Here is a 12887-nt window from a genome sequence, read left to right on the forward strand (position 1 = left end):
AAGTCATTTTAGACACAGTGTGGGTTTTTTTCCGAATTTCCCCGGTGACTCAGTGAGCACCAGCGCGAGGCACTTCTGTCTCCGCTCTGTCCTGTGAGAGTGTTTGTGTCCATTGACCCCTGTGAAGGGCAGGGAGGGCACAGGTGTCTCTTTCAGATTTCGCCCTCTGCATCAGTGAGAACGCCGGAATTTCCCCTCTCTGCTCAGCCCCGTGCTCCCTGCAAGGCTGCAGCCCTGACACGGGAGGCTGCCGTGCTGGGGATGCATGTGCGAGCTTGTCGCCGCTGCCGGATGGGAACTGCAAACATTTGTCTTGGAGAAGCATTTCCGGAGGTTCCCCCGGTGCCAGGGCTGTGCCCGGCCTCTCCTGCCCGCAGGTCTCAGCTGGTGCTGCGGCATCTGGGGCAGGTTTGGGGTTTGGAGCACAGGGAACTGCAGCTGGACACGCTGTGCTGCACTGAGGAGCCATGGAATGTCCAGCATCAAAGCCAACTCTACTGGTCACTCATTTCTTGGCACCTCTCTGGACATCTCTGCTGGTCATTTCAGATGATGTTGTTGAAGAACTGGCATTTGGACTTCTGTGACCAGGACCTGCATGATCCTCATACCAGCCCATCCTCCAACCCATTCCTTTGCCATATGGACCAGCTTCTCTTTGCAAGAGTTTTAGAAAACGGGTTGCCTCTGCTTAATCTTTGAGTTGGTTTGAGTCATCTCTTCCAGGAAAATCCTGTGTAACCAGCTGTGGCTGTTATGAAGTGTTGCTCCATAAATACCAGCTGCTCCTAGCAGGCAGTCCGGCCCAAGTGTCTTGTACCAGCACTCTTGTTACATCTGTGTTAATGTTAGATACTCCATGTTTCAGAGAGTGTTACATTTTGCCACCTTATCTGAAAGTAATGCTTGGTTTTTTATAAAGGCCAGTACAATCTTCATGGAAAAATCCCCAAGGCAGGGGATGGTGTGCCTTGGTCGATGGCATCCTGGTGTCTAACCTGGAGTGGGTTTGGATGTGTGGTGGGATCCCTATTGCCACATCCCTTCTGAGTCCTCATCCTCCAAATGGCCTCATTGTGAGTTCTGCTTTGCTGCTTTCTTTACAAAAACCGGAGCAGCAGAACGTCCCAGAGAGCCTCGAAGCTGCTCCTTTAGCTGGAGCCAACCAGCCTTGGTTTCATCCAGTGCCACAGGGGCAGGAAGGGGCTGGGGGAGCTGAGTCCCACCCTGGAGCAGGGCTGGCATGAAAATGGCCCCAGCTGGCTGGGCTGTCCAGAGCCCTGTCCCAGAGTCCCAGAGTCCCAGAATGTGCTGCCCAGGACGCTGCTCCTGGGGAAGAGGCCCCGAGCCAGGCGCGGGAGGCACACGGATGTGAAGTGCATGCTGAGTGTGTGATTTCCAGCCTTCAGTGCCCACATTGTTGGATAAGAGGATTAGAAAACACCACATAAAGTGGCCTTGCAGGGGGCTGCTTTGTACCTGCTCCGGGCCTTGTCTGGCAAACCCCAATTTCACAGCAGAGCCCATTCAGAGCCCGCGCCGAGATTGTTCACGTGCATTGGCCTTTTTACGAGCCAAGGGGTCACAGTTTCACATTCACTTCATTCCCAAAGCACTGATAGTTTTCGTTTGGGATGGGGGCTGGTGGGGACATGGGGGCTTTTTGAGTCTGAGCTCAGTTTGCATTTAAAGCTGGAGAGCTGGGGTGGATTGGGAAAGGGTTGGGTTCACTCTCTCTACTTTATGGTGGATTGAAGAGCTCAGGTGTGATTTCCCAATCCTAACTCTGCCAAGGTTCAAGATTGCAGGTGGAAGCCATTTGTCTGGAGTTTATAGACATGAATCCAGGCTTGGCATTTGTCTGGAGTTTATAGCCATGAATCCAGGAGGTGTAATGAGAAACTCAAATTCAGGAAAAACATCTTTGGATCTTAATGGTCAAAGAGGGAATTTCCCATATGAGATCTCAGGTCCATGCTGCTGTTGGAGTGTGCTCATTCCTCCTGTCCCCATCCTGGTGTGCAGTGGCTGAGCTGGACACTGAGGGCATTGCTTGAGCTTCTTCATTTTACCTTCTCAAAAGTTGGTGTTTTGAGGAGTGGTTTGGCTCTCCCCAGTTCTGCATGCAAGACTTTAGGAAAAGGAGAAAACCAGGATGCTTTTTGGGATGGTAGGGATTAATTGAAATAAAAATAATTTAGTTGGTGAATGAATGCCAGTTTCAGACCTCTGACTAAAGGTTTTTAACATGGAGCATCTGTGATTGGTGCACATACCCACAGCCTCCCGTGGCTGATGGGGTTTTTGTCCCCACGCTCTGCCCACAGGGACACGTGTGACAATCGCATGACCTGCTCCACCAGCTCTGCCTCCAGCCTGGACACCAGTGCCCAGTTCCAGGAGAGCAATGGGCAAACGAAGAGCACCAGATGGGATGAGCAGCAGAAGGTATTTGCCCTCGAGCAGGTGTGTGGTGTCTTCAGAGTAGACCTGGGACAAATGAGATCCCTTCGCCTTTTCTTCAGGTACTGGATCCTTGTGTGAGCTGTTTGTGAGCTGTGTGAGCTGTGTGAATCATGTGAATTGTGTGTGAGCTGTGTGTGAATTGTGTGTGAGCTGTATGTGAGCTCTCTGAATTGTGTGTGAGCTGTGTGTGAGCTCTGTGAATTGTGTGTGAGCTGTGTGTGAATTCTGTGTGAGCTGTTTGTGAGCTGTGTGAGCTGTGTGTGAGCTCTGTGAATTGTGTGTGAGCTGTGTGTGAATTGTGTGTGAGCTGTATGTGAGCTCTCTGAATTGTGTGTGAGCTGTGTGAATCATGTGAATTGTGTGTGAGCTGTATGTGAGCTGTGTGAATTGTGTGTGAATTGTGTGTGAGCTGTGTGTGAGCTCTGTGAATTGTGTGTGAGCTGTGCATGCTCCATGCTGGGGCTCTGGGCAGAGGTGATTTCTGCAATCCTACCTGGAAGCCTTTCCAGAACAATTGTCTCCAGGAAAGTGAGTGTCAGCCTTCCCAAGGAGAGCCTCTGAATTACAGTTACACAGTCGAAAGGATTTTATTTTTAGTAAAGTAAAGGTTGCTCTTAGCTGTCATACCATAAATGCTTCAAATAACCTGGGGATATGAAAAACATCTTTATCTGTGGTACCTTTTCTTTTGCCTGCCCCTCACCAGGCTCCTCTGGAGTCTTGCTGCTCTCAGCCTCTTCAGTTATCTTTCAAATTATTGCAAAATTTATTTCAAATAATTGCAAAAACATTTTTACTCCCTTTTTTTGCTCTCACTCCCTGTTTCTTTGGACGGAGCTGTGTGTGAGCATGTCTGCACATCCCTAGGAGCTGACTTTGTGTACTGCCTTAATGTTTCTGGGGCAGACTTCCTGTGGTTTTTTTCTCCAGGGAAGACAAATTTTAATTCCTTCATGTGAAGGAAGGGTAAAAATAGTGCTGCTACGAGGCACAAGCGGAGAAAATTGTCACTATGACCATGCCATACAATCATGAAATGTCTCAGCTGAGGTGACCCATGAGGATCAGTGAGTCCCAGGGAAATGAAGCTGCCTCTGTGCCCTGTTTGAAAGGGCAGCTTGGTGTTGCTCTGTCCCTCCCCATGTCCTGCTGCTCCCTCGTGGTGCTGGTGGCCCCTGCAGGTTGCTCTCCATTGTTCCCACAGTGATGAGGCGTGCACCTGTGGGCAGCTGGTGGTGGCGAGCAGGGAGAGCCAGTACAAGATCTTCCATTTTCACCACGGGGGCCTGGATAAACTGTGCGAGGTGTTCCAGCAGTGGAAGTACTGCACAGAGACCCAGCTCAAGGAGCAGGTACCCGAGCCAGGGGTTTCACACGTGGGTTGGTGTGTTGGAAAATGAGGCTTTGGGTTCATGGCAGCAGGTCAGGCAGGAAGCTGCCAGGTGCTGGGTGCTTAGGGTGGAAGTGCAAACTGGGCTCAAGGTGTCTCTTGGAGCTGTCTGTCTCCATCCACTCCTGTTCTACCTGTGGAATATGGGGGAACATCATCCAGAAGATTTGCTTAGTGATTTTGATGGACATGACAGGTCAGCAGTGTCCTTTAGGCACAGAAGGTGCCTGGAAATCTGCAGAGATAGGTTGGAAATGGTGTCAGAGCCTTTCATCCATCTTGTGACACATAACATTCCGTTTGGAGAATGTTTTGACAAGGCATCTTGCCATATTTTGTTCAATCTACATACAAATGTGATAAGAGCTCTTTAATTATCTGTTTAAGATATTGTATGTGCTTATTAGAAACAGTGATTTTTAAATTTCCATCCTTCCCACAGAGCCCCCCGCTGCTTTTCTTATTACGGTCGCATGGGCTCACTTTTTGCATTGAGCAACCTTTGATTTTTAAATTAAATGTCAGCTGCAGCCTTGCACTGGGATCCTGAGTGCCCTCAGAGAGCCTGGCAGCGCAGCTCCCCGCTCTCCTAACAGCAATCCCTTTGTATATGGCCAATCATATGTAATTTATTGCAGGCATTCCTGGCAGGGGCAAGTTTTGCTGTAAGCAGCATTAATTCAGTTTCAGGTCAGGGATAAGATTGAAGGAGGAATGGAAACTATTTTTTCTTTAAGATGAAGCTGTTTCGCGGTGGATTTTAATTATTCTAATCACTCTTGTTATTGTAATGGTTGGAATTAAAAAAAAAATAAAAACCAACAAAAAAGCCAACAGAACCTTCCCAAGTGCAGCTCCTCAGTGCTTAATCCTCCCTGAACCACACAGAGGTTTCGCTGCTCTGGGTTTCACACTGTGCTGCTCTCGCTGGCTCCTGTGCAGCTGTGCTTTGCTCTCCCCCTCAGCAGCTCGCAGATGAGAAAACCTGCATGCAGTTCTCCATCCGCCGGCCCAAGCTGCCCTCCTCAGAGACACACCCCGAGGAGAACTGCCAGCAGCGCCTGGACGTGGCAGCCTGGCTGCAGCACCTCAACGAGGCCGGCCAGGTGGAGGAGGAGTACAGGCTCAGGAAGGTGAGTGCAGGCTCAGGAGGGTGAGTGCAGGCTCAGGAAGGTGAGTGCAGGCTCAGGAGGGTGAGTGCAGGCTCAGGAAGGTGAGTGCAGGCTCAGGAGGGTGAGTGCAGGCTCAGGAAGGTGAGTGCAGGCTCAGGAGGGTGAGGGGCTCTCTGTGCTCTCTCCTGTGCTCAGGAGGGTGAGTGCAGGCTCAGGAAGGTGAGTGCAGGCTCAGGAAGGTGAGTGCAGGCTCAGGAGGGTGAGTGCAGGCTCAGGAAGGTGAGTGCAAGCTCAGGAAGGTGAGTGCAGGCTCAGGAGGGTGAGTGCAGGCTCAGGAGGGTGAGGGGCTCTCTGTGCTCTCTCCTGTGCTCAGGAAGGTGAGTGCAGGCTCAGGAGGGTGAGTGCAGGCTCAGGAAGGTGAGTGCAGGCTCAGGAAGGTGAGTGCAGGCTCAGGAGGAGGAGTGCAGGCTCAGGAAGGTGAGTGCAGGCTCAAGAAGGTGAGTACAGGCTCAGGAAGGTGAGGGGCTCTCTGTGCTCTCTCCTGTGCTCAGGAAGGTGAGTGCAGGCTCAGGAGGGTGAGGGACTCTCTGTGCTCTCTCCTGTGCTCAGGAAGGTGAGTGCAGGCTCAGGAGGGTGAGTGCAGGCTCAGGAAGGTGAGTACAGGCTCAGGAGGGTGAGTACAGGCTCAGGAAGGTGAGGGGCTCTCTGTGCTCTCTCCTGTGCTCAGGAAGGTGAGTGCAGGCTCAGGAAGGTGAGTGCAGGCTCAGGAGGGTGAGTGCAGGCTCAGGAAGGTGAGTGCAGGCTCAGGAAGGTGAGTGCAGGCTCAGGAAGGTGAGTGCAGGCTCAGGAAGGTGAGTGCAGGCTCAGGAGGAGGAGTGCAGGCTCAGGAGGCTGAGTGCAGGCTCAGGAGGGTGAGGGGCTCTCTGTGCTCTCTCCTGTGCTCAGGAAGGTGAGTGCAGGCTCAGGAAGGTGAGTGCAGGCTCAGGAGGGTGAGTGCAGGCTCAGGAAGGTGAGTGCAGGCTCAGGAGGGTGAGTGCAGGCTCAGGAAGGTGAGTGCAGGCTCAGGAGGGTGAGGGGCTCTCTGTGCTCTCTCCTGTGCTGAGTGTGGGTCCCCAGGGGAGCTGTAGGAGTTTGTGATCCTGCCAGGGACAAGAGCTGGGCTTTTGGGAGGATGGAGACCTGAGTAAAGCCTTGGCTGTGGGACTGGATTCCCACCTGGGCATGTTCCTGCATCACCTGCTCTAGGTGACCCTGCCTTTGCACTGGATATCTCCAGAGTCCCTCCAGCCCTAACAATTCTGTGATTCTGTGGTGGGGGAGCATTTCTCTGACAGAGGAGCTGTCCCACCTCTGCTGCCAGTTGGAATCAATAAACCAAAGTGCCCAGTGCCTGCTGTGTTTGCAGCATGTGTGACCAAGGCACAGAGAGCACTGGAGATTGCTCAAAGAGCTGAGATGGTTGGAATAGCTGAGATTGCATCAACTGAGGTTGCATGAACTGAGATTGCTGTATGAAATAACAGGGCTGAGGGGAACACAGGCCCAGGCTCTGAGACAGAAGTTTGCAGTGCAGTGCAGTCTCCAGGATTTGGGATTAAGCCGTGACATGAGAACGACACGTTAATCATAGAGCCTCTCCGGGGGTGGTTATTGACATTGAAATGAGCCTGATTTGTGTCTGGTCTGGGAATAGAGGGCCAGCACTTTCCCTCTAAACATGTGCAAATTGCAGGAGCTTGAATCAAGGCGTCACTTGTCAGGAAAGAGCTGCAGAGGCACCAAAGCACAGCAGCGGGCAGTTGCCTGTTGCTGTTTCTGGGAATGCTGTAACTGTACCAGCCATAACTTTTGCTCCTTCTTCCAGGCCATTTTCTTTGGTGGAATTGATTTTTCCATCCGTGGGGAGGTGTGGCCCTTCCTGCTGCACTACTACAGCTACGAGTCCACCTCTGAGGAGAGAGAGGCACTGAGGCTGCAGAAGAGGAAAGAATACTTTGAGATCCAGGAGAAAAGGTAACAGACCATCACCATCCTCCCCTGCTCATCTTCCTTGGGCTGGGCTCACAGTGACACCTCAGTCTCTGCATCCTTTGCATGAGGAGAGGCTGGAGTAGAAGAGTGGGAGGGATGGGGAAGGAGGTGCTGGGCACTGCTGAGGCTCTGGAGCCAACGCCACAGAGCTCAGACATTTCCTTACCTGGGTTTTGGGAGCAGCCCTGTCAGAACCACACAGGGAAACACCTCACAGTCAAGGCTTGGGTTAGAACACTGATAGTGAAATTGGGATCTTATATTTATTTATGAATAAAACATGCATTAAAAAAGGGGATGAGAAGGGTTATGTAGTTCCAGAAGGTTGGTAATGCAAGAATTGTGTGTTGTTAAATGAGGTGGGTACACTGAAACTGGAGGGGCACAGTACTGTTGATAATCAGGAGACAATCAAACCAGAGTGCTGAGTTCTGGTGTGCTGAGTTCCAAGGGGCAGTGGAGAACAGAGTCTGATGCTTCTGAAGTGTTTATTGCAGCGAACACATCATGTCACCCTGTTTATAACCCAGGAGGCTCCTTCCAGTAATCCCCTGGGACAGACAATCCACTGTTCTGGGCAGACCTGCTGGTCTGTTATTCAGGTGCTGAGGAAACTCGGTACAGGAATAGTTTTTCTCTGCAAACTAAGACTGAAATGAGGCTTTTTGTTTCACTGTGGCAATCACATTCCTGTCGTGGCTGCCCTGTGCTGTTGCTGTGTTGTTCCCAGGCTGTCCATGAGTCCAGATGAGCAGAAGGATTTCTGGCGCCAGGTGCAGTTCACGGTGGACAAGGACGTCGTGAGGACCGACCGCAGCAACCAGTTCTTCCGAGGGGAGGGCAACCCGAACGTGGAGACCATGAGGTGGAGTGGCTGATTCCAGTCTCCTAACAACCGTGTCCTGCTCCCTGTTCCCAGCCCAGGCTGCCTGGGAGTGCTGCACAGCACCCACCGTGTCTCTGCAGCCACGGGGTGGAACAGCAGGGCCTTCCCCAGTGCTCCCACTGCTGCTGCAGCTCCCTTCTCTGCCCTGTAACCCTGCTGCCATCCCTGAGCTTCCCTGCACACACAGGCACAGCAAAGGTGCTGAGGTAGGGCTGTGGGCTTGTGTCTATGGTTCTCCTGGTGGGGAGAGGACAAGCACACCAGAGTCTGCTCCATGACAGTGTGACTTGTAAAGGTGTGACCCCAAAAGAGCTGGTTTTCATCCAACAGCATGGCTTGGAGTTTTATGGATGTGTTGGGCATCATCTCTCCTTTGCCATGGACCATTCATTTCTATCCTCCTATCTTTTAAAATTCTCATTTATTTTCTGTTCATATTTTGCTGTCTGTGAATGCCAAACCTTTTCCTGAAGTCTATGCCACATGGGGTTTGCAGTTGGGTTTCCCTGTCTGTGTTACAGCACCTCACATGAGGCCCTGTGTCCCTGAGATGATGCTGTCACCTGCCCTCACCTGTCCCCTCTGCATTTGTGTCTCTGCTCCAGGAGGATCTTGCTGAACTATGCAGTGTTTAACCCAGCCATTGGCTACTCCCAGGGCATGTCTGACCTGGTTGCCCCACTCCTGGCAGAGGTCCTGGACGAGTCTGATACCTTCTGGTGCTTTGTTGGATTGATGCAGAACACGATCTTCATCAGCTCCCCCCGGGACGAGGACATGGAGAAGCAGCTGGTGAGGCTGAGTGCTGGGCTCCCTTCAGCCCTGGCATGGCTTCTCCTCTCCCCAGGTCCTGGGCTAGGGGGTCCAGCATGCCAAATCACACTCCAGAGCCACTGCACCCTTGGGGTGATCCTTGGGGTTCCCGTGTGCAGGGACTTTGGTGATCCTTGTGGGTCAGGATTTTCTGTGATTCTATGGAAATACCTGGTGGGTAGAATTGATGCTGACTCGCTCCAGAGGCGGTTACATCCCTCCTTCTGGTGGAATGGCAGCTGAGAGAGAAGGGCTGTCCAGCTCTGCAGCTCTGCAGCTCCTGGGGTGCTGAGGATGCCTCAGCCCCAATGTCCCTTGCTGTCCCTTGCAGCTGTACCTGCGCGAGCTGCTGCGGCTGATGCACCCGCGCTTCCACCAGCACCTGTGTGCCCTGGGGGAGGACGGGCTGCAGATGCTCTTCTGCCACCGCTGGATCCTGCTCTGCTTCAAGAGGGAGTTCCCCGAGGCCGAGGCGCTGCGCATGTGGGAGGCCTGCTGGGCTCACTACCAGGTGAGGCACATCCTGGCTCAGTGCTCAGCCCCGGCTCTGGGGCTGTCCACAAAGGCTCTTCACAGCAAAGCAGCCAAAACAAGTCGGGTCTGGGATTATGGCAGAGGTTTTTCTGTGTGGCAGGAGGATGGAGCCCTGCTTGCCTCTCCTCCTTGGGGATGTCTGGGCTTCACGGGGAGGTGTTTCAGGAAATGCTGAACACCCGCCTCTGAAGTTCAGGCTTCTCTTACACAGCTGGGAAATGTTTTCCCAAAAATCTCCGGTGGGGTGCAAACACTGGTGCAGAGCTTGCTGCTGTGCTGTGAAGGAAAGAGGCTTTGGCTCAGCTGTGGCTCAGAAGTCCCCAGTAACTCGCATTGTCAGTACTGGGCAGAACTGAAGGGAGCAAAATCTCTCACCAAGGAGCTGCCTGTGGAGGGTGGGAGGTGAAGCCAGAGCTCTGCCTCCACCTGCTGTACAGCAGCCCCTGTGTTTGCTCCCGTTGCAGACAGACTATTTCCACCTCTTCATCTGCGTGGCCATCGTGGTGATTTACGGGGACGACGTCATTGAGCAGCAGCTGCCCACTGACCAGATGCTGCTGCATTTCAGCAACCTGGCCATGCACATGAACGGGGAGCTCGTACTCAGGAAGGTAAATGACCAACTGGCAGTGATTGGGGCCATGGGGTGAGCTGTGGTGTGTGTGTGCCAGCCCCTGTGACCTGCCACTGTCCTCAGGGTCCCGGGTAACCCCCAGGTGTTTGGCAGGACACACCTTTGCTGAAGGCCAGGCAGCCAAACAGGAGGATGGGGTGGGATGGGATGAGATGGGATGGGATGGGAGGCCACCCCAGCCCTGCGTGTTGGTCCCTGCTGAGGGATGAGGGTGACTTTTGGTGTTGGTCCCTGGTGAGGGGTGATTTTGGTGTTGGTCCCTGCTGAGGGATGAGGGTGACTTTTGGTGCTGGTCCCTGGTGAGGGATGAGGGGTGACCTTTGGTGCTGGTCCCTGGTGAGGGATGAGGGGTGACTTTTCCCTGTCTGTCCCTCCAGGCCAGGAGTCTGCTGTACCAGTTCCACCTGCTGCCGCGCATCCCCTGCAGCCTGCACGACCTCTGCAAGCTGTGTGGGACAGGCATGTGGGACAGTGGCTTCATCCCCGCCGTGGAGTGCTCTGGGCACCACCCAGAGTCCGAGAGCTGCCCCTACGGGGGGCTGGTGGAAGAGTCTTCTCCTGCAGCAGGAAGTGAAGGCAAGAAGGGCCTGAGGACACGGGATGTCTTTGCCTTCCGAAAATAGCGGAGAGGAACAGGGTGCGACGGAAGGGAAGGGAAGGGAAGGGCAGGAAGGATGTGCACAGGGAAAATGTCAAAGAAAGAAATGGAGGAATGGCTTGTCAAGGCTCCTGAGAAGACTGGAAGGTGTGCAGTGGAGGAGGAGTTCATTTGCTCTGTAGGGGAAGTTACGTTGCGTGGGTGATGGAACCTGAGAGAAAGGCATCGACCCAGGAACTGTGTTTGGATTTGATTTTGTTAGAAACAAGCTTTTCTAGGTTTTAACAAGGAGTTTTTATTCTGCCTCTGGGACTGGACTGGTTAGCAACCAGAACTTTCTTACCTGCTGGTGGGAAATGAGAGCACTCCAGGGATCCAAGGCCACCCAGAAGTGTTGGTGGGCAGGTGGCAGGAGCAGGGCCAAGGCCACTGTCCCCTCACCCAGAGCACACCTCTCTGCTTCAACCAAACACGCAGCTTCGTGGCTTCCTTTTAAAGCCATTAAAGCCATTTTAATTATAATCTGCCAAAAATAAAACTGCAGAGCGTTGGGATTGCAGGGCAGGTGTCTGCTTTGTCAGCAAGCAAGGACCGGTCACCTCAAAGTCTTGTCTCTGACCTTTTCTGGTTTTATAGGATACACTGACTGGCATGATTTTATTCCAGTTCTATAGAAAATGGACTGCCCCAGGTCTCAGAGCACAGCTGCCCAAAAGACACTGCCCAAAGTTCCCTTCTCCATGAGATATTGGGAAGGAATTCTTCCCTGGGAGGGAGGTGAGGCCCTGGCACAGAGTGCCCAGAGCCTCCTGCTGCCCCTGGATCCCTGGAAGTGTCCAAGGAATGGAATAACCTGGGATAGGGGAAGGTGTCCCTGCCATGGCAGGGGGAGGAATGGGATGAGCTTTAAGGTCCCTCCCAACCCACACAATTCTGTGATTCTCTGACATTACAGCAAAGCTGTTTCTTTATGGTGACAGCTGCAGACTTTAATACTTTGGTCTGTTGTTTCCAGTATGTTTCCCATTGTGTTTCCTTTGGCTCTCCTCAATTACTGAATATTTACTGTCCTTGCCTGTCACTGCCACAGCCTGTGGCACAAACAGCCCGTGTGGGTTTTAGGCCCTTCACTCAGTGCCAGGGGTGCTGCCAGTCCCACATCCCAAAGTGAAAATGAAACTTGCCTTGTGGCAGTGGTGTTTGCTGAGCTCTGTCTGACAAAGGCTTCCCTCGGGGTGTTTTTGGAAGGACAGTGTTTCTCCCCATGCCTGCTGTAAATTTTGACAGCCAGAAGCAGAGCTGGGGCCTGGAGCCCTGTTGCCAAAGGTTCTTACCAAACCCTCCATAGGCATGTCCTGAGCCAGCATTTGTGCCAAACGGAGCCAGGGGAGCACTTTCCTTGTGGAGGGGGGGAAAGGAGCCGAGGTGGCAGCGGGCTGTGCCTCCCTGCATCCCTCTGCAGCCCTCGTGCATCCTCTGCAGCCCTCGTGGCTGTCCTGCCCCTGGCACTCCTTTGCAGCCCTCCCTGGCTGTCCTGCCCTGGCACTGCTGTCCCCACATTGCTGTCCTGGGCAGCTCAGTCCCAGCCCTGCCTCTCAGGAGTTCTGTTCCCTCAGCAGCACATGGGGAACCACGGGCAGAGCTGGGTGGGTTCCTGCACCTGACAAGCACATTTCTCTCAGAATGCTTGAGCAAATCCTTACCCAGAGCTGTCCTGGAGCCCGTTCCTGCTGGGCAGGGAAGCAGCACCAGCCAAGAGCAGAGAATGGAAGGAGCCCTGACCCACTGAGGGCAGCGTCCCAGGGGCTGCCTGGTGAGTGGCACAAGGACAGCTCAGCTCCTGGTTTGTGTGCCTTCAGTCCAGAGGATGGAATCCTTGCCCTGGATGGAAACCCCTGGGAATGGCACAGCTCTGGGCTGGCCTGGCTGCAGGGCACTGAGGCTGCAGGGCTGGGCTGGCCTTGGCCAAGGGACTCTCCTGTGAGGGCTGGGGCTGCTCCCTTCTGGGCAGGGAGCTCGTGGAGATTTGTGTTTCAGTGACAATAAAAGTTGGTGTGAGGCTTCTGTGTGTCCATTGCTGTGCAGGCTGGGGACAGCAGACACTGTCCCCCAGCTTGAGCTGCCCCTCAGGGACGTGCTGGGTGCCAGGGCCGCATTGCTGTGCCCAGGCTCTGCTCCTGGGCACCTGTGGTAGCACTCCATGGCTCCATCCACGTGGAGGCTCCAAGTGGCAGTGCCTGAATTCGGGTCAGAAAAGGCACACGGCAGAAAATGCCAGAAACATCTTGGTGGCACAGGGACAGGTGCCAGCTCCCCGGGGGGACAGCAGGAGGCAGACACTGCCTTGTGCCACCTGCCAGACCCCTGTGGCACAGGGGCACAGCCCCTCCCGGCCCCCCCACTCCCTGCCCTGGGCTGGAGGC

General features: G+C 53.7%; 1 protein-coding gene across 1 annotated transcript in view; it reads left to right on the forward strand.

Moving 5' to 3' along the window:
* Positions 1-12495, forward strand: part of TBC1D16 (TBC1 domain family member 16) — a 31664-nt gene extending 19169 nt beyond the window's left edge. Inside the window, exons 4-12 of the mRNA XM_058817224.1 lie at positions 2328-2525; positions 3671-3818; positions 4822-4989; positions 6833-6981; positions 7730-7864; positions 8491-8677; positions 9030-9209; positions 9697-9843; positions 10244-12495. Of these exons, the coding sequence (XP_058673207.1) occupies positions 2328-2525; positions 3671-3818; positions 4822-4989; positions 6833-6981; positions 7730-7864; positions 8491-8677; positions 9030-9209; positions 9697-9843; positions 10244-10489 (1558 nt within the window). The 3' untranslated portion in view covers positions 10490-12495. The remainder of the gene's footprint in view (positions 1-2327; positions 2526-3670; positions 3819-4821; positions 4990-6832; positions 6982-7729; positions 7865-8490; positions 8678-9029; positions 9210-9696; positions 9844-10243) is intronic.
* Positions 12496-12887: the final 392 nt, after the last annotated feature.

This window comes from Ammospiza caudacuta, chromosome 19, assembly GCF_027887145.1.
Source record: "Ammospiza caudacuta isolate bAmmCau1 chromosome 19, bAmmCau1.pri, whole genome shotgun sequence".
Lineage (NCBI taxonomy): Eukaryota > Metazoa > Chordata > Aves > Passeriformes > Passerellidae > Ammospiza > Ammospiza caudacuta.